The sequence below is a fragment of the Notechis scutatus genome, chromosome 1, assembly GCF_049901735.1.
Source record: "Notechis scutatus isolate UNSWTSFEM ecotype Mainland chromosome 1, rNotScu1.2, whole genome shotgun sequence".
Classification (NCBI taxonomy): Eukaryota; Metazoa; Chordata; class Lepidosauria; order Squamata; family Elapidae; genus Notechis; species Notechis scutatus.
Window position 1 is genome coordinate 92,779,782 of NC_142009.1, and position 25,307 is coordinate 92,805,088.

Genomic DNA, 25,307 nt, shown 5'->3' on the forward strand with positions numbered 1-25,307 from the left:
TGGTAAATTATTGCTTTTCAAAAAGGTGACTTAAGAATTCATCTGAATGCACTGGTGGGTCCCACTGGTGTAGATAATGCAAAAGTGTGTATTTGTGTGCATTGCTTTGCTTCACACAGATGTATTATTAATGCTACAGAAGCTATTTAAATGTAAATACTACTGGTGCAATACTGGCTTGCTCAAATTTCCCATGCATATGCATGCTTTTAGAACTTGTTTTAATGTTACTGTGGCATTATTCATGCAATTCAAAAGCACTAGCAGACTTTCTTTCCCCCTGGCAGTTCACTAGACACCCCTCTATGAAAGCAAAAACATCAGGAAAAGACACAATGACATAATTGTTTTTACTGAGTTTGTTCTTGGCTGTCAAGCTAATTGCAAAAGAAAGAAAGAAAGAAGATTTACACAAAAAAGTCAAAAGAATAAAACAGTCAAAACCTTAGGATAGTCTCTCACAGAAATGTACTAATTAAAAATAATATTAAATAATCTAGCTGCTCTTTTTTGTCCTGCAACCTATTGGCTGAGTGATCCATAAGGTTTGTTTTAAGAAACTGAAAATATTTTTTTCTGCTGAATGGGTAAAAAATGGGTGGATAATAACAGATGCTAATCAAAATAGATTTCTCAGTTGATGAACTGCATTCCTATTGTCTCTGAAGCATTTTAAGTTAATATTCAATTAAATTTTTTTAGCAGTTAGGATATAAACCTCAGTCAGCATGACTACCAACCTGCTTACTCTTCTTGCCCTAAAGTGAAAAGTAAGGAACTAACAGCTGATAAGAAGTTACTAGAACCGGAATAATTAAAGTATTTTTGAGTTTTGTTCTGAAGGAACACAGAACATTCAAGTGCTCAATTACTCCAAAGGAACAAGCCAACTCAACAAGCCAATTCAAATCCTTCTGAGAGAGCATTTTGAATGGGGTAGATCTGTTCCAAGCTTGAAATAAATGGATTTCCTGTGTCATGCACACTTCTAACAATGAACTCCAGCACTCAGGATCTGTTCACTTTAAACAGATTTAAACTTGCTCTTATTTGATTGATATAACATGAATTTAGCCAGATTCCAAAGGCATTTCTTTTCTACTAAAGATTGCATACTATGTTGAAATATGTCTTTTTACTGACGGGATTATAAGCCTGGACATGTTTTGTTAAATGCAAATTATTCTCTACCACTGATATCCAAAATAATCTAATCTTAATAGATAAAGTAAAATAAGCCCCAGTGAAGCAGGGCTTCACTAGGGCTTATTTGGAAGTCAGAAATAGCAGTACTGTACTATCTTTATAGGACAATTAAATCTATTGGCAATTTCATGTGTTAATTTCAATTAACCAAAGTTTAGAACCATTTCTGAACATTCTGATTAATTTCTCAAAAATGTAAATTGGAATAGCAAGTTCTTTTCTGAAAGTAACCTGCCAAAGTTGATTTCCTGAAGCAGTGCCTAAAGTGATTAAGAAGCATTTGTTGACAAACTGAATGGAACTTAATGTAACCTTAAGTAAATATGGTTTAACTTGCCTCTTGTTTGATTTTCTTCAGCAAAGGGGAACCATTTTCACATAGGCTGGATACAATACAAGTTTCATCAGACTCCTGTTTGATGACATCTTGCAAGTCATCTACCAGGTGAGTTGGTGTTTGAGGCTAAAAGGAAGAGAAGGAAATGCATCTGAACAGCAGAAAATGCCTTATAATGGAGCTAAAACCCAGAGCTTTATGTCATTTGCTGTTGGGCTCCTAAATTGCTTCCCAAAATTGCCACAAAAGCTTAATGTGACCTCAGGAAAAGAAATGGTATTATCTATATTTAAATCACTATAGGCGCAAATTAAATTAAATCCAATTGGATCCTACTAACTTTCTGCATGCAGTTCTTGGCTTGTTATAGCCAAGGGTAGTCATGTTCCTCCATTCCCAAAGATTATGTCCTACCGGAACTTCCAAAGAAACCTCATTAAATCACCTGCTAGCTTCTTATTTCTTTTTTTTTTAATCAGTTCTGAAATCCTAACAGACCTTCACTTTGGCCAGATTGGATGCAGACATGCCTTCTCCTGTCTGTTGTGGTACTACAAAAATATTTCCTTTCATAGTTCGTAGCTTTTCATTGCTCTTTCTACAAAGAATCCCCAATGACTTAAATAAATAAATCCTATCCTGAAGAAACTTCTGGGTAAGACAGCACGACTTCTATTTATCTGTTCTTCCGCAGGCCATTGGCTGCATATATCTTTCTGAGTTCACCACAATGAACCCTATCTGCCTTTCCCTAGGTCTGATATTTATATTAATGTCATTTTTTTTCATCTTTATATATTTTCACTTTTGCTTGTTTTATTTATTTTTTCTGACTTCTATCCATATGGCTGTAACAAAGGTTTGATTAATAATTAAATTAGTGCCCTTTTTTTCTTACCAGCATTTTTAGGGGTCCGTATTTTAATTCTTGAGCTGCAATTGCATTTTTAAATGGAGTTGGTGTTCTAGGAGAACTCTCTAATATTGATCTTTTGATAGCTGGAGTTCTGAAACTTACCAAAGTAAAAGAAATAAAAGAGTTGGGGGGGGCGGGGGGAGAGGGAAACAAGTTTCAATACATTAGTTGAAACATTTTGCTTAGAATACAACTAGAGTATTGCAAGAATTAGAACGTGTTACGGCTGCAAATTCCCAGTTTCACTCTCCCATTTATATTATGGAAATATTCATACTGGCTTGTGGTACAGGTCAAGCCAAGTGTACTCATTTATTTGTTTTGTTTGTTAAATTTATTTGCACACAATTATTCAAACACTTAGAAGATGATATATAATACGAAATTTGTTTAGCACTGTACATGAAGTCCTCATTAAGCAACAGTTTGAAGTTATGATGGTACTCAAGAATGTGACCGGTCACCTTTCTTCATAGTTGTGACAGTCCCAGCATCCCCATGGTGGTCACATAATTGCCATCTGGCCACTCATCAACTGGCTCACAATTGCAACAGTCACAGAATCATTGTCATGAGATCACCATTTATTTGCAACCTTCATCGCTGCTTTCTGACAAGCAAAGTCAATGGGAAAGCTGGCTGGAAGTAGCAAATGGCGATTGCAAGACTAATGGGGCCCAGGGACTATGGGGTAATTGCCCTCATAAGTCAGCACATAAGTCACATGACATTGCACTTTATAACTGCATCGCTTAGCAACAGAGTTGCTGGTGTCAATTACCACTACTAAACAAGGCCTACAAGGCCTACCTGTTTTTTAAATAAAGTAAATTACCTGGTGTAAATAAAGTACTTATTGTGAATACAGAATGAACCAATACGAGGTATATACCTATACAAGGTATATCAGACTGAACCTATACGAGGTAGTCCTCAACTTACAACAGTTCCTTTAGTGACCATTTGAAGTTACAACGGCGCTGAAAAGTTTTTCACTTATGACCATTGCAGCATCTCCATGATACGATCAAAATCCAGATGCTTGGCAACTGATTCATAATTAAGATCACTGTTGTGTCCCAAATTCATGTGATTCCCCCTTGACAACCTTCTGACAAGCACAGTCAATGGGGGAAGCCAGAATCACTTAACAATGAAGTTACTAATTTAAGAACTGCAGTGATTCACTTAACAAAGGTGGCAAGAAAAGTCATAAAATGGGACAAAACTCACTTAACAAATTTTTCACTTAGCAACCTAAATTTTGGGCTCCAATGTGGTCATAAGTTGAGGACTATCTGTATTATATATTTTACAAACAGTTTTATAGAAAGGATTCTGCTGTAAAGGGATAATAGGAAGATGTAACTCTCAAACCCATGACAAAACTCTCTTTATGTATATCTTGCCACCTTAATCACATTGAAAGGGGCAACATCACTTGAGTGCTTTAAGCACCAAGCTATCCTTCACTGAGACAAAGCAGAAAATAATTTGCATAGCAATTCCACACAAGTACAAAATATCTGCAACATTCTCACTAAGAGTTGAAACTGCTGCCAAAAGTATAATTTAAGAAGACTTACGAATTACTTTCTTTCTGGCTCTTAAATGCTTGGTCTTTTTGAAGAGGCGTTGTAACAGCAACTTTGTGAGTACATAGTGGAGTGGAATTTAAAATAGGATTGTCCAGATCCAGACTTTCTTGGATAGAGGAAGTGCTGAAGAACTGAAAAGGTGTATTTGTATGGAATTAATGGTTTATTAAGCATTTGAAATAGTGTAATGAAGTAAAACCAAGAGAAGTAAAGAAAAGGAATTCACAGTGTAACTTTGTGCATCAGTACTAATTTCATGTAAGAGTGTGAATGCTGTTATGCATTTTGATTATCATATTTCCAAAATTTTACATTTCTATTGCTTAAGCTTATTCAAATCCATTTCTTTAGATTTGTTCCAAGATGATATTTAAAGAATAACTACCTATTTCAATGGAATTTTAGCTATCAGGGAAGAACAAATTTGCTTTCTGAATCCTCCAGCTAAAGTAGAACAAACATAGGAGGTTTTTTTTAAATAGAAACAAATAAGGAAACATGAATTCATATTTTCCTTGTTAAAACATTACTTTGCTTTAACAGCATGGGTGATGCACAGAGCTTTTAAAATGTAAATATTTGATTTTGTTTGCAAAAGACTATTACATTTTTTTAAAAAAAAACCAGAACTGCAGTACTAGTAAAGATGAATTCATTAACTCATCATTTTAGATTGTTCCAAGAAAGTGCAGCAGTTTATTTAAGCAAACACATTTATGTTTAAATCTTCTATGTGACCAAGACAATTTAAGTATATCCATTCAACATTTGTAAGTCACATTACACAGTTCCTCCAATACCCTCCAAATTTATTTTCATTATTAGGTTAATGTGATTTTCTTTTTTTTTTTAAATGAACTTGTTAGTACATAATTTGGAAGTTATTGTTTAACCCAAATTCTGGGATTATATGAAACATCCTGCAAAATGGATGAAATAAAAAATGATTATGGGAAACAGGAATGCTGATTTTGGACAGATGAAGGAATTTATAAGTCAGAGTAAAGCAAACAGACAACAAATCCTCCCCAAATCATCAAAAATTAAGTATATAGGTAAGTTAGATTGTTTGCTCTCTAAACTCAACAGTGGGTAGATTCAAAATCAGAATGCATTAACAAGCAGAGCAGGAATTAGTCATTTGCCCCAAAGATTAGTTTCCCTGTGACTCTACTGACTTAGAGAATTAGTAACATTTAAACAGAATTGCTCTACCTGGGAAGGAGAGAAAGGCAGGCTTTTGACAGGGGAATGCTTAGGAGTTGAGCTGCTGACTTCAGCAAGAATGAAGGACTTATTATGACCATTGGCTAAATGGTTCATGGGATGGCTTCTCTTTGCACGCAGAATGACCAATGGAGCCGGGCCACCTTTGGAGCCAGTCAAGGACTTTGGTAAGGCAAAGGAATCCTGACTCAACATGGCTCTGCTCAAGTCTGCAAGAGGGTGTCCTTCAGGCCTACACACACTGCTGTCTGTTTTCTGAAGCTGTGGGGTTCTGTCTGAGGGAACCTGGGCAGGTGAAGCATTTGATGTTTCTGAGAATTCAAAACTGCTGAGATCAACGCTTGACGACAGATCCTGGAAACAATGGGGGAAGCCACGAGTCTATGAGAGAGTGCATATTCCTCCCACCTATTTTAAGAAGCTCAGCTGAATTACTAACATAACAGCATTAACCAAAGGAGAAAGATCGGTTCCTTTTAACTGGGTTTGACCCAGTAGCGATACTTTCCCGAAATATAGAAATTAAGACACAAACCATCCTAATGGTATATTCCAAAAAAGAACAAGCTTTATCTCAAACTGGCTGTTCATTCGATTATAAAAAGTCTTGTTACAGAAATATATTTTATAAAATATATTTTACTTATACAATAGCAACACCCTTAAATGGAAAACTGTGTATCAATCAGTATTTATAATGTTATAAATTTCATGTATTTTTAGTTTATTAAAACTTGTCTCAAATTACAGTGCTTCTTACTCTTTAGTTAGAATCTTTAAAAATACAATGATTTTATTGAAATTATGATAAAAGAAAACCATCAGCACTATAAAGAAGCTGGGATCCAAAAGTCTAATATATTACTGAAATAGAAGATTTAATATGGTATTACTTTTATAGCTTACGTAATGTTTTGCTATAATTAGGCAAATCATATTATTTATGAAGTTTGTTTGTTTATTTTATTATTTTTATGCCACTCATCATCTTCCTACAAGGTGGCTCTGGGTGGTTATTCAGGGAATAACTGTTTCATCTGAACATTCATATTGAGCACAATTTCCAGAATGCATGCATTCTACATTTATATGAATTTAATAAATACTACATTCCTCAAACTAGGCAAACCCAAGATTAGGCTAACCTGTTCTTACTCAGCAATACTTGTATTATTTAATAAGATGTAACAAGACTTAATTCCAAGTAGCCATATAAATGACTGAACTTTAAGAAACTTATGAAACAAACATTTTAGTAACCATACAGCAATTGTGAAAATTGTTACAGGTAGCCCTCTACTTACAACAGTTCATTTAGTGATCATTCAAAGTTACAATGGTACTGAAAAAAAGTGACTTATGACTGTTTTTCAGAGTTACGACCTTTACAGTATCCTCATGATGATATGATCAAAATTCAGATGCTTGGCAACTGGTTCATACTTACGACCATTGCTGTGTCCCATGTTATCACCTTTTGTGACCTTCTGACAAGCAAAGTCCATGGGGAAGCCAGATTCACCCTAACAAATATGGCAAAAAAAGTCGTAAAATGCGGCAAAGCTCACTTAACAAATTTCTCACTTGGCAACAGAAATGTTGGGCTCAATAGTGGTCATGAGTAGAGGACTACCTGTATTTAGCCTTTTATGCTGGTGGCATGAACATTTAGAAAATAATGACCATATATATATATATATATATGTAAACCCCACTGTTGTAGACACAGCAGGCAGATTCCCCTAACAGTCACATTTTAGAAGATGATCGTTCTACTTACGGAATCTATGAGCTGAAGGGTTTCTGCAAATTCTAAGAGATTCTTAACATTATCCAGGAAGTTACTCTGGTGAACAATCATGCACCTTGCAGGGGATGCACTTTCTTCAGGCAAGCAGCCGTGGTCCATTGGTGGGGATGCAGTGCAGTGATGCTCCCCCAAAGAGGAAATGGCTGCACCATTACCGCTGGTTCTGGTATTGTCTGCAATTGTGGTGCTGTGCCATCCTGGATAATCTGAAGTGTGATTCTGAGTCTAAAAAGAGGGGGAAGCGGGGATGAGAAGGGAAAGTGGAGAAAGAAAGAGAAAGGCAGAAGGAACTTACTAATGAAATTGCACAAGGCGTCAGATGGCTGTTGAAGGAAAAGATAAAAGTGGTTGCATCATTTAAGCACTTAATGCCTATGAAACAGTTGTCAAGATGTTTCCTTTCATCAGTGCAGCAAGAGCGGGTTTTAGAAGGGTAGAAGATTTATAGCTCTCATTTTGGCATTACCTCACTTTGGGCAACAACTCCGCATCCTGGGCAAGTAAGTATAATTTTAAGCTACACAATCATGGCGTTGCTTCACCAAAGTAGCTGAATTCATTTTTCTGGTGAGAAGCAAAGAAATGGCAGATTTTCTCTAATACAAGCTCACGCTTGTCTGTTCCTAAAGGATTTAGAAATTAAATCTTTTAGGTCTGCTCCATTATCACATCTGAAGTCACCTGAACTGGTCTGATATATTTTTATGGGTCAAGATTAGAACCAGCATTGACTTTTGGGGGACTTTTTCCTATCCCTGTTTAGTACCACAGCTTACACCAATGCAATGGAAAGGCTGTAAAATCAATGTGGTTAAGAAAGCAGAAAAGCAAATTAATAGAAGTCTCTTTATAGTATAACCATGCAAGATAAGAAATTGCAAAATTGAAATAAATAAAAATTAGAAGTGGCCGAACTAAAATGGCATGCACACAGTTGCTTTGTCGTATTAACTAGAAATTAAACATTAATAGAATTCAATTATACACAGAAGTTTCTGCTGGCTATCACTTGGGTTTTTTCTGCAATACCTGTATTAATTCATTTCATAAGTTGGTTTGTATTTTTTTGTTTCTTTTTAAAAGAAACGGGGGGAACAAATTTATTTATTAAAGTAATAGCCAGCTCTGGTTTGTTTCATGCAGTTATGGAATCTAACTCCTTAAAGAAAACATGAAAAGGATCATAAAATTACTTGGACCGTGATTCCCAAACCACTTGGAACTGCAGTCTCCCAAGCCAATTAAACTAGATGCAACATGTCCACGATGCAATAGGTATGCCAAAAGTGGCCCAGGCAAATGATGCTTATGGCATTCTGAAAAGCATCAGGTAAGCAGGGTGTGGACAGAGGGAGGCTTCACTCTTTACCTGCTTCTTTCCTGTTACTCATTTGCTGGTGAGAAGAGAGGTACTGGGGTTTGGGCGGAGGGAAGAGCTACACATGTCTTGTATTATTATTAGTAGTATGGTTGGTTGCACAATAAGCCAGATGTTTAGACTGGATTTGGCAAGTGCTGTTTGATGGTATTAAAGGAATCGTCGCAGGATGTGGGCTGTTCAAAGTAAAGCTACCTTTTCCAATTGACTGGTGGCAATTTTCTCGATGTCAGTAATGTTCAAATCGTGCTCCAGTTATTGTAGAGTTGCACCCAGGGTGCCTATTGCTATTAGCAATAGCACTTACGACTTATATACCGGTTTACAGTGCTTTACAGCCCTCTCTAGAGAGTCAGCCTATTGCCCCCAATAATCTGGGCCCTCATTTTACCCATCTCGGAAGGATGGAAGGCTGAGTCAGCCTTGAGCCTGGTGGGGTTTGAACTGCCCAACTGCAGTTCAAACTGCACCAGGCTGGCAGTCAGTAGAAGTAGCGTGCAGTACTGCACTGTAACCCCTGCACCAACAAGGCTCATTATTGCTCCTTTAATATTCTTGCCTGCTATTGTCCTCACCACAACACTGCAAGGTGGGATGGACTAAGAGAGAGTTAACTGCCCTAAGCCACTCACATGGCTTTCATACTTAAGGAAAGCCTAAAACTTAAGACTTCTGATTTTTAGGACAGTACCTTCACCATTACATCAAAATGGCTTTAATATGTGTAAAATATTTAATATTTAAAGGAAGAGTCAACATCATTGTCCATTTGGATTCCTCTCAAGTTTTCAATTTTCTGTCCCTAAGTTCAATTCATCCTATTTCTACACTGGGTTGACTGTGCGTTATGCAGTTTTTTTAAAACTGTATAAAAAGTATAGATCTTTCTTGTGTATGTTTGGTCCCATAGATGCATTTCACATGCAATTTTTCCTAGCATATGTTTTTTTCAAACAAGTAATGATCCATTTCTCTAGGTAATATCAACTACTAAAAATATTTCTGAGTGTATTATTCACTTTTGCACATACTTCTTCATCGGAGAACTGCAAAATCCAAATGGCTTTTCATTTTGCATTATTTTGGAAGTGTGAAATGACATATTGGGTGAAAAGGGTGGCCATTAAATTAAACATTCTATGGAAGTTTCAGAATCACAGGACAAAGTAACATGTAGCTGAAGAAATCCACCATGGAGAAACAAAATGCAAGAGTTAGACACTACATTTCCATTATGTGCAAAATAATGTAAGTTCTTCATATCTCATATTTAATCTCAGCATAAACCAGGTAAGAAGTCTATAATATTTTGTCCCAGTCAATGGAAATATAGAGTCCCAATTAGTATCCTAAAAAGAGAGAAAATGAAGGAAGAGGAAGAGAGAAGCACTGGGGTAAAGCTGCTATCCCTCCATCCAAAGTACATTCTTACTGGTAATGCCTGCTGCCCTTTCAGTTCATTCTCAGTCGACATTAGTAGCAACTCTAATTCCTTTATTCGTTTTTCTTTCTCAGGGTCTTCATCATTATAGTGTCTCTGAAATTAAGAGTTAAGGGAAAAGAGAAAGTAAAGACCCAGCCAGGTGCTGCAGTCAACATGATAAGAATGGCCCCTACTATGTTGTAGATAGGCCTAAGACCAGGGGTGGGATTCTACCGGTTCTGTCCGGCTCTACAGAACCAGTAGCTCCGAAGAGCAGCAGACACAGAATCGGTTCTGTGTCTGCTGCTGTTTTGGCCAACCCGTCGGCCCGGGCTCTTACCTGTCCTTTATTTCCTGCTTTTTCAACCACAGCTGCTTTGCGCGGCACAGCTGCGGTTGAAAAAGCAGGAAAAAAGGGCTTTTCCAACCGCTGCACACCCGCACGCAGCGCTGCTCAGCTGTCCAGCAGGTCGTAAATTGCACGCGCGCGACGCAGAGCAACAGAACAGGTAGTTATGCCAGTTGAATCCCATCCCTGCCTAAGAGACTTCTACTGGCTGAAGAATGCCTCCACTAAACTTTTACAGAGATTCACGTTGAGAACATGACACTAAAGATATCATTTCTGGAGTGATTTCTAACTTTGAAATTTCTCATTTCAACATTGCATCCTCTCTGATCTCCTTTTTAGAATGTAAATAAAACACTAGTTTCCCTGATAACTGGGTTGAGCAAATTAGAAGTTAAATTCAATCAAGTATGCCTCCTTTCCTGGAATATATTTTCCCCTTCTGCTTTTGCAGTTTTTCTCACCAAATTTGAGTATATGTTGCTCAGCTAGTTTCTTCTAAAACAGTGTTTCCCTATCTTGTAAACCTGAAGATGTGTAGACTTGAACTCCCAGAATTCCATACCTTTTCAAGATTGGAATCAAGTTTGCTAATACTAGACTAGAGCTGGCCACAACATTTTATCTACAAAATTATTTCTTTAACATTTGCCATAAAACATAAAAGAGCTTTGCTTTTGCTTGACTGCAAAATATAGTATTTGCATCTAATTTCACACCAGATCTACATCAAATTGACTCTTCAAATTATCTTTAAAATCATCTACCTGAATAGCTGCAGCAGCTGGCTGGGGTACATTAACAATATTTACATGAAGTGCTACTGGATATGGGATCTGAGAAGAGACCTACACCAAAAAAATGAACAAAGCAAAACACAAATTTAAAAAATGTAAATTATTTGTCATGCTAAAATACTTCCCAATTACATAATTGGTTTAAAGAAACAACAAAAGCTTTCACGTTAATCATTCTATTTCCTTGAAATGCAACTGTGTTCTTTTGAAGTTAATAATTTCAATAAAAATTTACAAGGAAGTTTTCAAGTTGCCAGGTAATTAGTAACGAAAACAACCACAACAAATTGGTGGCATCACGACCACTGCCATTAGGGCCACTCCTGGAATGATAGATATTTTTTTATCATATCCAGCAGAAAATTGAAGAATTCTGTTCTTGCCTTTTAGAATTAATTGCTGGTTTGCAATAGACCTTAATGCTTCATAAACATTAACAGAAAAATATGGATAAACCATTATGGCAATGAATCTAGAATATCATGTTCTCTATTATAGCTCACATATGAAGAACAGAACAAAATTACCTATTGTGTTACCTTACATAAAAATGCACAACCATGTGATGCTACCCACCTCCAAGTCCTGAAATAATTCACCTCAACATTTCATTTTATCTCAAATGTTATGCAAGTTAAAATTAAAAACCCAAAGAAAATATACATACTTGTCTTATAAGTTGACATTTTCTGAGTCCTGGCAAATTTTGAATAGTTTTTTCTATACTTTCAAATTATTCCATGCATAATAACAAATTACATTTTTTAAAAGGCCTTGCTGGATTTTTGGAGATTTTCTTACATCTATTTTATGCAATTAGTAATGATTATGACATATATCCATGTACAGTATAACTAATAAACTAATTACTTGGTCTCTAGCCAGTTTATAGACTAGCAGATGTGTAGATTAGGAGAAAGGTATATATTTAGATCCAAAGGATGTGTAAGTTTTTTCTTTGCATTAACTTGCAATGTATTATTAAAGTTAACAAATTAAAACATTTACAGTATCATCAAAACAAGATAATAGGTGCCTCTCTGCATTTACTTCACTGTGATCTAGAGTCAAAAATATTGAGCTGTCTGAACATATTTACTGACAAGAGTTGTTTGCAATAAGAAGCAATTTAGAGAACAATCCTACAGAAGTTCAGGCAAAAGTGAGTTCCATTTTAAGCAGGCTTTATTCTCAGTAAAGTCAATGCAGGCCTACTTTCAGAGGGTAATCCTTTGTGCGTTTATTTAGAAAATCTCAGTTTTTAGTGTAATATATTTACATAAAGATCTACAAGTTAACTGAGAAATCCTAATTAGCACTTTTCCTGGCCACCCAGTATAATCTAGGAGTATCTAATGCTGTAATGTCGATCCAACCAAAAACAATGTAAACATCAATGGTATTTTGGGTCACAGACACCTCATATCCAAACAAGATACTACTGTCAAATTGCATTATGGATGCAACTGCACCATTTCAATTGCTGAGAAATCTAACTTTTAATCCCAATCTAACTTTTAATCTAACTTTTAACCCCAAAAACTTTAACCCTAGACTGTCTACTATTGACCTCACCCCTTTCCTAAGAGGTCTGTAGGGGGCGTGCATAAGCGCACCAACGTGCCTACCGTCCCTGTCCTATTGTTTCTCTTATTCTTCTTTTATTTTTCTTATATGTACCCATTTCATGTATTCACAACTATGTATACACTTATACTTATCTTGTAAACAATTGGCAAATCAAATAAATAAAAATAAATAAATAAATAAATAAATCCAACAGTTTCCATTAGCTTACATTTTGCGTCTCAGAAATATGGTAATATGAATAGTCATTGGCCGCTGCGGCTTGAGTGTCTGTTGCCAGATGCACAGAAGGTGGAGTATGGGTAAAACCCATTAAATGATTGTTCTTTGGAAAACCTGAAGGCTGGTTGACTTTTGAAGACTCTTGAAGATAACCTTCTTGTTCAACCTTTCGACGCATTGTAGAATTCCAGTGGTTTTTGATAGCATTATCAGTTCTGCACAAGAACATTGGCAAAAGAAAAAATATATGTTGCACAAAGAGAATTTTCAGACCTAATTATGTTGACTGGGAAGAAACAATTATTTAATTATTATGAGTTTTACTTAACGTTTCAGAACTCTAGTAGGAGCTTCCTATGGAGCTTCAAGATGCTTATTTCACTCTGTATTTTAGTTAACCTTCTATCTCTTTTTAACTAGCCACAAAATACAATAATACATTGCTACATGCAAAGCAAATCTCCCACCACTTCTGAAGCCAACTCATATTAGCCTTCTCCCATCCCAGACATTGCATCCCTAACGTAAAGTTCAACTGGGGACATGGAGCAACTTCCTGATTTTTTAGTATGTATCAGGGCTCCTCGTTTGTGAAATATAAAGGGAAATCTGCCAGGCTAAAAGGAACCTGGCTGCATGAAACCAATGAACATATTTAATGCAAAAGGGATTTCCTCCTCCTATTCTCTAGACTAATGAATTAAACCAATGAAATAGGCAAATGAAAGAAATAGCTGCTTGAATTCAAGTTCTATCTGAGAAATACATGAGCAACAAGAATCCGTAACACTATTAATGTTGCTTGAATTTAATGAGAACCTTATGAATACATTGAAAAAATACGATGTATTGTAAACCTTTGCGAAAATAAGTTATTCTTCCCAAGTTCCTCATGAGGCTAGAAGTGGTTAAAGAGATGGATGAAATTAATCACTTCCAAAATCTTCTAAGGTCAATGGAACTGTATTATAACAACTGTTATTTACCCTCACAGACCTCCTTCACCCCATCCATTTGGGTTCTCGGTTAACTTTAGAAGCCTTAGCAAAACTGGGTAAATTTGGTATATTCTTTTAGAAGAGTGTTACGGTAGTCTACAAACAGCAAGGTGATAACAGGTTTTAACTATTACTTCTAGTTACAGGGACAGAACAATTGTTAACAGTTGACAACTATACTTAGGACCTATTTCCAGCTTTTCCACATTCTTATAAGAAAAATGGATTGCCTACGTGTTTGGTCCACTCTAGCGTAGCTTGATCATACAACAGCCAGTCTCCAGTAGGGGTTTTTTAAATTTTTTTTTTTGCAATTTTTAAAAGAAGTCAAGATATGGTATTACATTATGAAAAATATGTTCACGACAAGCACTTTGTACATTAATTAGAAAAAAAGGAAGTTGATTGTGCTTCCTCTTTTTTTTGTATCCATAGGAATCTGAATAGTAGGGACATGGATCTCTATACAGCACTCATAGAAATGTCCATAAGCCAGTGTCACTTCTCATCTAATTCTGATTGTCATAGAAGCATTAAGTACAATGATTCTTGCTTGCTGGCGATATAGGAGATAATCTATGCAATCATATGAAGGAATCTATAGATCAGACATAATTGAGAAAATGGCCTCTAGAAAGAAGCTATATTAATAAAGCTTCAACACAAAACATACATCTTATCTAGCTTGTTTCTGCAATCACACAAAATGTAGATGGAACACTGGCTTAGTTCACAAAGTTATATAAGTTTTACTTCACACTCCTGTGTGCAAAGTTTTTTCCCCCTTCACACCTGCATTTTCTCTAGACTTGATAAAATTATTTTGCAGACATTAAGGCAAGGGCAGGTATTTTTGGGGGGGAGAGGGGGGCTGGCTGAGGGTTCAAAAGGGGTGTTTTTTAATCCATTATTTTGGCTTTAATCCATTATTAGAGGGAAGCTGTGATTATGAAGGGAAGAAGATGAAAATGCAAGTATTTTACTTCACAAAAGTGTTAACTTAATTTATCCCCACTTCCTTGTTGTTGCTAAACACAACCTTTAAGATGTATAGCTGTGTATTTTAGCCCTTCTTCTGTTAACATGCAATGCTATGATCTAACGGCACCCCACAACTCACGAGTTTCAGACTGACCCTTGTATGAAAAACTTGGAACAAAAAATACAACAGGGAAATGTATTATTAAGCAAAAAAAAATCATTGCTGCAAAAGCATGCATTAGGAAAACTGGATATAAAAATGTATTAGAAATATGCAAAAAAACGCATCCAAATTTTTTAGATTTTTTTTTTAAAGATACATAACTAAACTTTAACTGAAAAAAATTATAAATGGAATTAAACCTGTCAGACTTGTCTATCACTTGATGTATTATAACATAACAGATAGCAACCTTTAATTTTTTTAAAGTGCAGAATATTTTTCTGCTGAAAAAAAGGTCAAAGAAGCTCTTTACTCCCATCCAGGTTTCTTTTCAATTGTTATGTTCTGACCTTACCGTCCAGGTAGCAACTTTGCAATTTCTGCCCATCTGTTTCCAAGCCTCTTGTGTGCCTGATAAATAATTCTATCCTCTTCCTCCGTCCAGGATGTTTTTTTCACTTCTGGATTCAAATGGTTGTGCCAACGCTCCCTGCATTGTTTCCCAATCCTTCCCTTTAAGTGCTTGGCGATGACTGACCAGCGTTTAGGGCCGTATTTCTGTACAAGCTCTATTACCTGCAAATAAATAACAATAGAGTAGAATAGAATAGAATAGAATAGAATAGAATAGAATAGAATAGAATAGAATAGAATAGAATACTTTATTGGCCAAGTGTGATTGGACACACAAGGAATTTGTCTTGGTGCAAATGCTCTCAGTGTACATAAAAGAAAAGATACATTTGTCAACAACATTTGTCAACCACAACAATATAAAGAACTATCTCTAGTGGTTAAGTGTTATATAAGTAGAGCCAAACTGAAATCACTATACTGCACCAAATAATTGCCTGTTACCTGATTAGAGAAATCCTAATAAAAAAACCCAGAGTGAATTCCAATTTCAACTTCTAAACAAGCTCCCCTAATTTGTAGCAGACTTCAATCTCCCTCCCTCAATCTGCTTTGGATGACTCCAATGCTCAGAAACAGCCTGCTGAAATGAAAGGATATTCACTGTGGTGATTTTACTCTGTATTTGAAATTCTTTCTTCCACCAAGATTGGAGTACTCATCTCAAATGACCTAAGTGCTAGAGCCCACTGTAACTACATAGCCAAAAAGGTGTTAAGAGTTGTTAACCTAATCTTACGTAGCTTTTTCTCTGGTAATATTACACTAATAACTAGAGCGTACAAAACATTTGCTAGACCAATACTCAAATACAGCTCATCAGTCTGGAACCCACATTGCGTATCTGATATTAACACAGTTGAGAAAGTCCAGAAATATTTCACAAGAAGAGTTCTCCACTCCTCTACTCATTGCAGAATACCTTGTGCCACCAGACTCGAAATTCTAGACCTAGAAAACCTAAAACTACGCCACCTTCGGTCCGATCTAAGTATAGTATATAAAATCATACATTGCAATGTCCTACCAGTCAATGAATACTTCAGCTTCAAACATAACAATACAAGAGCAAACAATAGATACAAACTCAAGGTTAATCGCACCAAACTTGATTGCAGGAAATACGACTTCAATGTCTGGAATACTCTACCTGACTCTGTGGTTTTTTTTCCCCAAACCCCAAAAACTTTAACCTTAGACAGTCTACTACTGACCTCACCCCTTTCCTATTAGGTCTGTAGGGGGCGTGCATAAGCACACCAATGTGCCTACCATCCCTGTCCTATTGTTTCTTTTATATTTTTTTTTATTTTTCTTATATGTACCCATGTATTCATAACTATGTTTTACTTATACCTATTATCTTGTAAGCAATTGACAAATAAAAATAAATAAATAAAGTTATAAGCACTCTCTTCTGATGAGTCAGCCATATTAAGCACGGGAGCTTTAATTTCAATAACAAGATCATGCTATGCATTTGTAAACAAACAGACTTCTGAAGGGCATAACAGACTCTTTGCTTAATATGAGATGCGTGTAACAATAGGCAGTGTTTTAGAGGTGATATCTTCTGCAATATAAAAATAAAATAGAACCCACGCTATTTTGAATATAATATTCAAAATTAAATAACTGCTACCTGCTAATACTTTTTTTTTGAAAAGTTTTAATTAGTAACTTAAATAATTACATCACAATGTGTTTGGCTGTACTTATAGGAAGCTTGCTGATTTCACCAGAATGATAAAAGCAATATCATGTTACAAGCTCTGCCTTTTTCATATCCATAACATTATACAAAAGAGGAGTGGCTTGCATTGAGACACTGCTTCCATCCTTCTTCCCCCTTATAGTTGCTGTTGAATGTACTTGGTTTATCGATCTGTCTGTGAAACATTCTACACTAGGGCTATCTCAATGGAACAATTTAAAATGCTGGTAAATTTTCAAGGATGCATTAGAGTCTGTTAAAAAAATAATTCTGTAGCAATAAGAGAAAAAAGCCAATGCTCTATATAAATGCAGAGTTTTTACTTTTGGAATACAGCTTGTTTGGACACAATATTAAATGTTAAGGAAGCAGTAAAATCCAGATTACTCAAACATACTTGCTGATCTTCTTCTTTAGTCCACGGGCCTTTTATAAGTTCTGGATTTAGCACCTTTTGCCATCGATGCTGGCACTGTACATCCGTCCGATTCTAGGATTGCAGAACAAAATCCAAAGCAAATTATTACAAAATGCTACAGATGTTAATGTCATCCAGAAACATCTGAACTGCCAATGTTTATTGCAGGGCCCCACTTGCCTTTTTGTTTTACTGCTCAGGATACCATAAGTACAGCTACAAAGAATAAGTACAGAGGTACAGAGAGAAGTAAACAGACACACAGCTACACATTGCTAGAAGTCAACTATCTATCTGTTTCAGCTGCCAGGCGCTTTGTTAATAGTTTTTCATAACTGACAGCATTTTAATTTTTGATCATATTTATCGACCCAATAAAATTAAGCTATTCTTACTAATATATTTTTTACCTTTGGCAACCATATTTACTAGAAATATATATTTAACAAGCGGCAGCAACCCAAGATCACAGTCAACTTCTATTCTGAAGTTTTTGTTGTTTCACTATGTGAAAGCTATGATGTATCAGCCATCTGGTGTACATAAAATCTCCCCCCAAAGGCTCTTTATATTTTCCGTCCTTTATTTCACATGAGAAGTGAAAGAAGTGTATATAAATTTGAGTTCTGCAAGTCTCCCAAATGCCTATTTAGTCTCCATCTGTAATTATGAAACAACCTCTCTCCTTGCACACTGATAAATGTGTGGTTATAAACAGAAAAGAGGCCTACTTACAGGAAGGAAATTGGCAATAACTTTCCAATCTTCTGTGCCATTCTGCTCCACAAGTTTCTTTAGCTTCTCATCCTAAGACAGTAATATACATTCCATTATTTTGGGGTTTCATTTCAAAACAGGGAAAAGACCAAACCAACATTATGCATTGTTGAATATCCTTGCTTTCCATAAACATGAGGTGAGATTTCCAATTTAATTGTTTGAGGCAACACGGTTGTTTTTTTCTTCCCCATTTCTCAACTGGGTAGTTTTCTTCAATGAAAGCAGTGTGACATTTTATATTTGGAAAGCTGTCAACTGGTAAGCTAAGCTGAAATCAGCACTGAAAACTTATTATGATTGATGGAGATCAAAACTGCCACAGAAGTCAGGAAAATTTATGTAATTAAACTTTTTAAAGATCATTTGTTTTTCTTCTTTTAATGTACCAGGGCTTTGTCTTCAGAAAAATAAACATGATATAGATCCTGCCCGTTTCTCTCTCTATCCATTTATATATGCCTTGACTACCACGGTTGGCTCTTCCTGACATCATCAGAAGTTCAGGGTGAAATATGTGTGTGGATGGAAATGGCCAGGGAGGGATGTATGTATATGCTTGCAGAGGCCAGGATTCCTGCAATTCATTGGTAATCAACCATAGTTACAATTTATTTTCAAAGCCAAACTGATGGAAGGAGTCTCAAAGGTATACCTCTTCACAATTTCACCTTATCAGCCTGACATTGGCAGAGAATTGGATTTGTTGGAGCATATGAACAATAGTGTTGGCCTATTTGCTGCATTCCTAGGTACACACCCCGTTTGAGACTTGTATGCATCATATGTTTTTATTATATTCAGTTAAGACAAAGGTTCGGATGAAACGAACCGTAACAGTGAAAAAGGTGGGTTATCAACTGGTACACAACACTGCAGGTCATCTTCCGCCTACAACCACAATTGGAACCAGAATTTTCATTGCTAAACAAGGTGATAGTTAATTGAGTCAGCCTGATCTTATGATCTTTTTGCCTTGGTTAAGTCAATCACTGCAGATGCTAAGTGAAATATGTGGTCGTTAAGCAAATCTGTTTTTTCCCAAATGACTTTTGTTTGTCAGAAGCTGGTTGATATGGTTGCAAATTGCGATCACATGACCCATGCAGAGACCAAAATTGAGTAACCTAGTTGACTAACCTGCCTCTTAAACAAGAATCAAACACACCACACATTTAGTTAATGCATTTAGTTAAGGCCTCTAGCATAGGGCTGTTAAACTCCTGGCCTGCTGGCCATGTCCACGCCTGGTTTAGCAAGGGGGGAAAAGTCCCGATACGTCACATGATGCTGCCATGACAATGTGAGTTTGATATCCCTGCTCTAGCATTATCTTGAATATATTGCTGTCTAGATGCATTTATTTGACTTATCCACATATTGACTTAAACAATGCATATACAACAAACAGATCTACCATTGTAGACATCTAATTTCCATGATGTTTGGCATCCATATCACTAGCTAGAGATACTGTAGTTGATTGGTTAGGTTCAATTTTACTACGTGAGAAGAAAACTCTTCTATACAGCAACTGCAATGTAGCTTCTCATAGTGAACTGTCCAAAGCCAACAAATGATCAAAAATAGACATGAAGAAATACAAAGACAATATCATATAGTTCAAGTTTCACATATAATCCCAGCATCTCCTAACTTGATGTTCTTGATCAATTTAAGTTGATGTGTAGATAAGTCAACTGTACTCCAGTTTGGACCACAGTCCTCAAATTTCTAACGAACAAACTTATTGGCTATGTCAACTGAAAATCATGAACCTGTAGTTTATCTTATCCAGAGGGCTGGGTTGAAGAAGGCTGCTTTAATCACTTTCTATATTGGCACAATCTGTGTTGAAGTTATTTAATTTACAGTACAAAAATGAATTAGTGTAACTGGAAAGTTCACTGAATATGAAGTTAACTATGTTTTGCCAAACATTCATCCTTCTGCATTTCAACATTTTACTTGGTTGCAAGAACTGTTATTTGTAATCATACAAGATAGAACAAGAATGGCCTTTGCTATGATAGTGCCAACATTATGTTGTCAACTACTCCAGATAAGCACTTCTTTTGATGCTACAGGTGATCCTCATTAGCTGATGTGATCGTGGGATAGTACAATGCGTTCATCACTAATTCATCACTGTCATAATTTCAGTCACTGTTAAATGATAGGGCAATAACCTCTGAACTCTAGTGTCTAACGTATGGCTACTTTCACAAACATGTTAATAAAAAATGTACCTGCGAGTGGGATGTATTGTTCTACCTGGAATATTGTCTTATGGGTATTACTAAAAGTATGCTGGGTTTAACACACAAAGCATGAAGAAAGAGATTTTTCAAATACTATGCTGCAACATAAAGCATCGCCATGCAGAAGCATTTTTCCAGATGCAATTAAAGTTCAACACTTTAACTCAGGGGTCCCCAACCTGTTCATGGACCGGCACCGATCTGTGGCATGCCAGCAACCAGGCTGTGCAAACAAATGAAGCCTCATCCACGGGATGCAGGCAGCATGCAAAACCATGCCTTCTCCAGTCCGCGGGAAAAACCTTTCTCCATAGAAACAGCTTCTGGTCCCAGAAGTTTGGGGGGCACTGCTCTAACTGGCACCATATTCAACTAACTTCACCAAAACGTTGGTTTGAACAGCACAACAACTATCCTTAAACTATTCTCTGTGGCCATATAAAAAGAAATGTGCTGATTTATTGCAATTTTGATGACCACTTCCTTGTGATTATTTGACCCAGTAACCTCTAGCAAGAGTTTAGAAAGCACAACATTAAGCCACAGAAGCTATTTTGGAGAGTTGCCAAATAGTGCAACAACAACCTAAGTTTTTATAAAACCATTGGGAAAATAACCTGTCAATGTTTTCATATCAACATGTTACTGAAACTAAGGCAAACTAAATATGAAAATTCGAGTGTCCAGCAAAAAGTCAGATGAAGTTATTGCCAGCATAGTGTTGCAAATTTAGTATTTTAACACAGCAAGCTGTGCCAAACAAATACAGAGAACACTACACATGTGAATTAAAAATGCTAATCATTCGATTCTTAAAATTTAGCTTTCTAAAAAGAAGACTATATTCTTATTATTTGGTTAGGTGGTAAACATTCATAATATCGTAAGAATCACTGTTCTAAACATACAATTCAGTTATTTAGAAACTTTACTTGAACATACTCAAAGAATGTTTTAAGCTCAACACCAATTTTAATAAGTGGCCAGCCTTATATTTAGTTTTTGTTTTGAAATTAATTCCTTCTTGAAGTCTGAAACATATTTTAAACATTGTCCTCATTCACATTTCATTTTAACCCATTGTTTGTTTAACCATGATTTATGATTGAACATGAACATTTATGGGAGCATGGTGGTGCAGTAGTTGGAATGCAGTACTGCAGGTTAACTCTGCCAATTGCCAAGAGTTCAATCCTGACCAGCTCAAGGTTGGCTCAGCCTTCCATTCTTCCAAGGTTGGTAAAATGAGGACCCATATTGTTGGGGGCAGTATGCTGACTCTGTAAACCACTTAGAGAGGGCTGTAAAGCACCATGAAGCAGTATATAAGTCTAAGTGCTATTGCTACTGCTATGGAATTAACCATAACTGGCTCAGTTTGCATCCTGATAACAACTGGGAAGCTGAAAACAGGGAACATTCTAGAAGTGTAATGTGCGAACCTAGTCATTACCCATCCTATACGCATGCTGTAGAAACTAACAGGATGACTTTCCTTATAATACCTGTAATTGATTATCTGTCTACAAGGGGGATTGTGACTAAAAGAAGTTTCAGTCTTTGTTTCTTGTATGACAATCATTAGAAATGAGAAAAGTTGGGTTATGTGTTATTGCCTCAGGGCCTGACCCTATGAAATGGTGGAAACCAACCAAAGCATGACATATAAATCCCAGCAACACATAATACTCATGTTTCTAATGGCTTCTATGTATTTTCTATCAAATCCATGCCAATTTCTACACACCTTATTGCAGTTGACCAACTGCTATGAAATCAGCCATTATCTGTAGCAACAGGTTGAATCCAATCCTATATTCAAAATAGCTGAAGCAGTGCCCTACCCAAGAACCACCTCCATTTTTCATACAAATCAACATACAAACACATGATTATTGTTGTGCTGATTTTCATGGAAAATGTGGAAGAAATAGAATTTCCACTGCCTGATTGACTGCTCTCAGGCTTCCAAGTCAATATAATAATAATTTAGTCAGTATTTTCTATTGTTTTCCTTCTAAACTAGTGGGTCTTCATTTGTCCACTGGCTTTTTGCTTGTTCCTATTTTCACCTCACTATGACAACTGGCACCAGTGTGAGTAGGCCCCAACATTGACATTATATATCATTTCCCTCTCAAAAGGTATTGCTTGTTTCTAAACTACTTATATGTGGTTTGTTTTGTAAATCAAACTTTGCTTTTTTAGGCTCAGGCCTACTCATGGCAACCTAAAAGAAAAAAAAAAGTAAGTTTTCAGCTTCATATTTATTAACCAAAAGTTTATATTTATCCACTTGCTTGAGAAGCCAGCCACAAATGGTATTAAAAGTTTTGTCTTCTACAAACTCTTAGTATGAGCCAGTTTACCTCTTCTCGGGTCCATCGTGTTTTCCCTAAATGACGTTTTCCACCTTTAGGGAGCAGCCCATCATAATCATGATCGTATAAGTCGACATCCTCATCCTCATCATCACTGCTATATATGCTGAAGAAATAAAATACAGAAAGCAAAATTAAGACAGAACACCGAAGGTGAGAGTTTAATTTCAATATCACAGGTTCTACAAAAAGTTAGCAAAAGTCAACAACTTTTGCAAAGGTTATAGGGGTAATTGTCTGGAAAGTTGCATGACAAGATTTTGTTCTGCATTCTGTTGTAGTATTCTGAACTGGTTCTGCTGTTTCTGGTATCCACAGATACAAGCAAAAGGTTGGCAACCTTCTGCTTACTATGCATGTTTAGACCTGCTCATGCTGTTAGATCAGTGGTAAATTACACATTTGGCAGCTGTTCAACCAATGATGGTTTTAAATTAAAATACAATGTTTAGGACAATAAAGGGAACAGAGGCTGTGTCCTTTGCCCAAGTACATATTTGGAATCCTTATGCCAAATCATTCAAAGAACACCTCATAAATTCACACACAGGTAAAAAAAATATCTACATTTTAATTTTCAAATGAAAATCAAGTTTTTACATTTTTAGAAGGCTAGTATTTTGTACTATCCTATCATATTATTTAATAATCTCTTATGCATAATAACTCTAGTACAATAACTCTTGTAGAAGTTTACAAGCTTCCTCAGTTCATAGCATCCCAGTGGTGCCTTGGCATATACCACAACAAACCCACAAACACAGTAGTATTAACACAGTGTAAAGTATTTCACTGTGCCCCTGTGAATTGAGTCTGGAACCCTGGGGCACAGAGTTTGGGAATCACATTCCTAGACACTTAAAATTTGGAGTATCTAGCCTGCAAAAATCCAGATGACCACTAGATGACAGCAGAGTGAGAACTTTCTCTATCTTCAGGTTTTCTGCAGACCAGACATGATGATCCTAGTTCAAACTATACTTAGCCCTTCGATGTAGTCCAGGCAAGAAACACAATATTATTAGCTCTACCTTTATTATAGGGATACATAATAGATTCTTGCAGATCTGAATATTTTCCCCGCCCCTCTTTTTACCCTGCAGAAAACTAGGAGGGTCTCTTCTGAAAAGCCTCCCATGCCCCATATCCTTCTGTGGACACTTATTTTACCAGCTGTTTGTCTGCTGCTTTCTCCTGCCTCCCAAAGTCATTCCCACCTACCACTTACATGTACTAAGGGAAATTTCTATGCACTTGAAGAAAGAGCAGACATATTTTACAAGAATATACACTACTAAATTCTTTGAGGATGACTTTGAAGAGTGTCAATTTGCACATATATGCATGGCAATGTAGCCTCGAAGTGCCCATGGTCAATGCAAAATAAATTCAACTAGTCAGTTTGGTTTGTTCTACTCTTCAATGACAAGAAGTTCACAATTCATGGCCAAGTACAGGTATCTCTAAGAAGAATACAATCTGAAGTTTTCTTACTATTGCTACCTCCATCCCATCTAATGTACTTCAGCTGTTTATTGCCCCAGCTTTTCTTCAAAGCTAATACGAGAGAAGAAATTACTAAAAACATCCAGTTTAATTCATGTAGATTGGTAAAATTCAAAAGTATTTTGCAATGAAGGTTGCCTTACTTCAAATTCTATTGAGCAACACTTTATTTTCAACTGGAAAATGTAAACATAAGTTTTGAAAGTTTAGCCTAAAGATTGTACCTAAAGTAGAGAAGAAAATATGGATGATTTAGTACCTAGAAGGCAATACACTAATAGAATGCACTTAAAATAGCATTTTAAAATACATTTTGATAAATCAGATTAAAGTAAATTGGTCAATGTTTAAAATAAGAACTAAATATTAATCTTTCTGTAAGTATTTGTCCATATTTTTGCAAATAAATATGCATACATATTTTGTGCCACCTATTCTCATGATTCTACAAACTCACAAGAGACCAGTAAAACTAGTATAAAATACTCAAAACCAAACTAAATTGGACTACAGTGCAACCCTAGGAAACCAACCCTACAATCAAGTGACCTTTTGTGAACTGATATGACATGCAAAAAGTGCTGATCATATGATTTGGCTGTTCCTGTGTAAAATGAATTTGAGGTTTATTTTATGTGCATAAATTAAGTGTGGGTGTGTTTGTGTGTATGTGTGTGTACACACGCTGGTGCTCAGTGTAACAGGAGCTTGAGGATCTCTGTGATGGTAGCAAATAGTTGAATATTTTTTCTGCTCTCAGATGTTAGTATAGATTTTAACTGTATGTTTTAAGCGTTACCTACTAACGAGTTGCACTTATTTTAATATGCATCAAGGCAAGGAG

At 36.1% G+C, this 25,307-nt stretch overlaps 1 protein-coding gene across 3 annotated transcripts in view; it reads right to left on the minus strand.

Moving 5' to 3' along the window:
- Window positions 1–25,307, minus strand: part of MYB (MYB proto-oncogene, transcription factor) — a 39,865-nt gene that overhangs the window by 11,840 nt on the left and 2,718 nt on the right. The window contains exons 2-13 of one of the 3 annotated variants that reach the window (XM_026666023.2): window positions 22,946–23,063; window positions 18,274–18,345; window positions 17,518–17,610; window positions 15,348–15,568; window positions 12,840–13,065; window positions 11,012–11,092; window positions 9,905–10,009; window positions 7,065–7,319; window positions 5,273–5,638; window positions 4,046–4,188; window positions 2,442–2,556; window positions 1,544–1,669 (exon numbers count right to left, since the gene is read on the minus strand). In XM_026666023.2, the coding sequence (XP_026521808.2) occupies window positions 1,544–1,669; window positions 2,442–2,556; window positions 4,046–4,188; window positions 5,273–5,638; window positions 7,065–7,319; window positions 9,905–10,009; window positions 11,012–11,092; window positions 12,840–13,065; window positions 15,348–15,568; window positions 17,518–17,610; window positions 18,274–18,345; window positions 22,946–23,063 (1,921 nt within the window). The remainder of the gene's footprint in view (window positions 1–1,543; window positions 1,670–2,441; window positions 2,557–4,045; window positions 4,189–5,272; window positions 5,639–7,064; window positions 7,320–9,904; window positions 10,010–11,011; window positions 11,093–12,839; window positions 13,066–15,347; window positions 15,569–17,517; window positions 17,611–18,273; window positions 18,346–22,945; window positions 23,064–25,307) is intronic. The other 2 variants (XM_026666024.2, XM_087971302.1) reach the window with 2 other exon arrangements.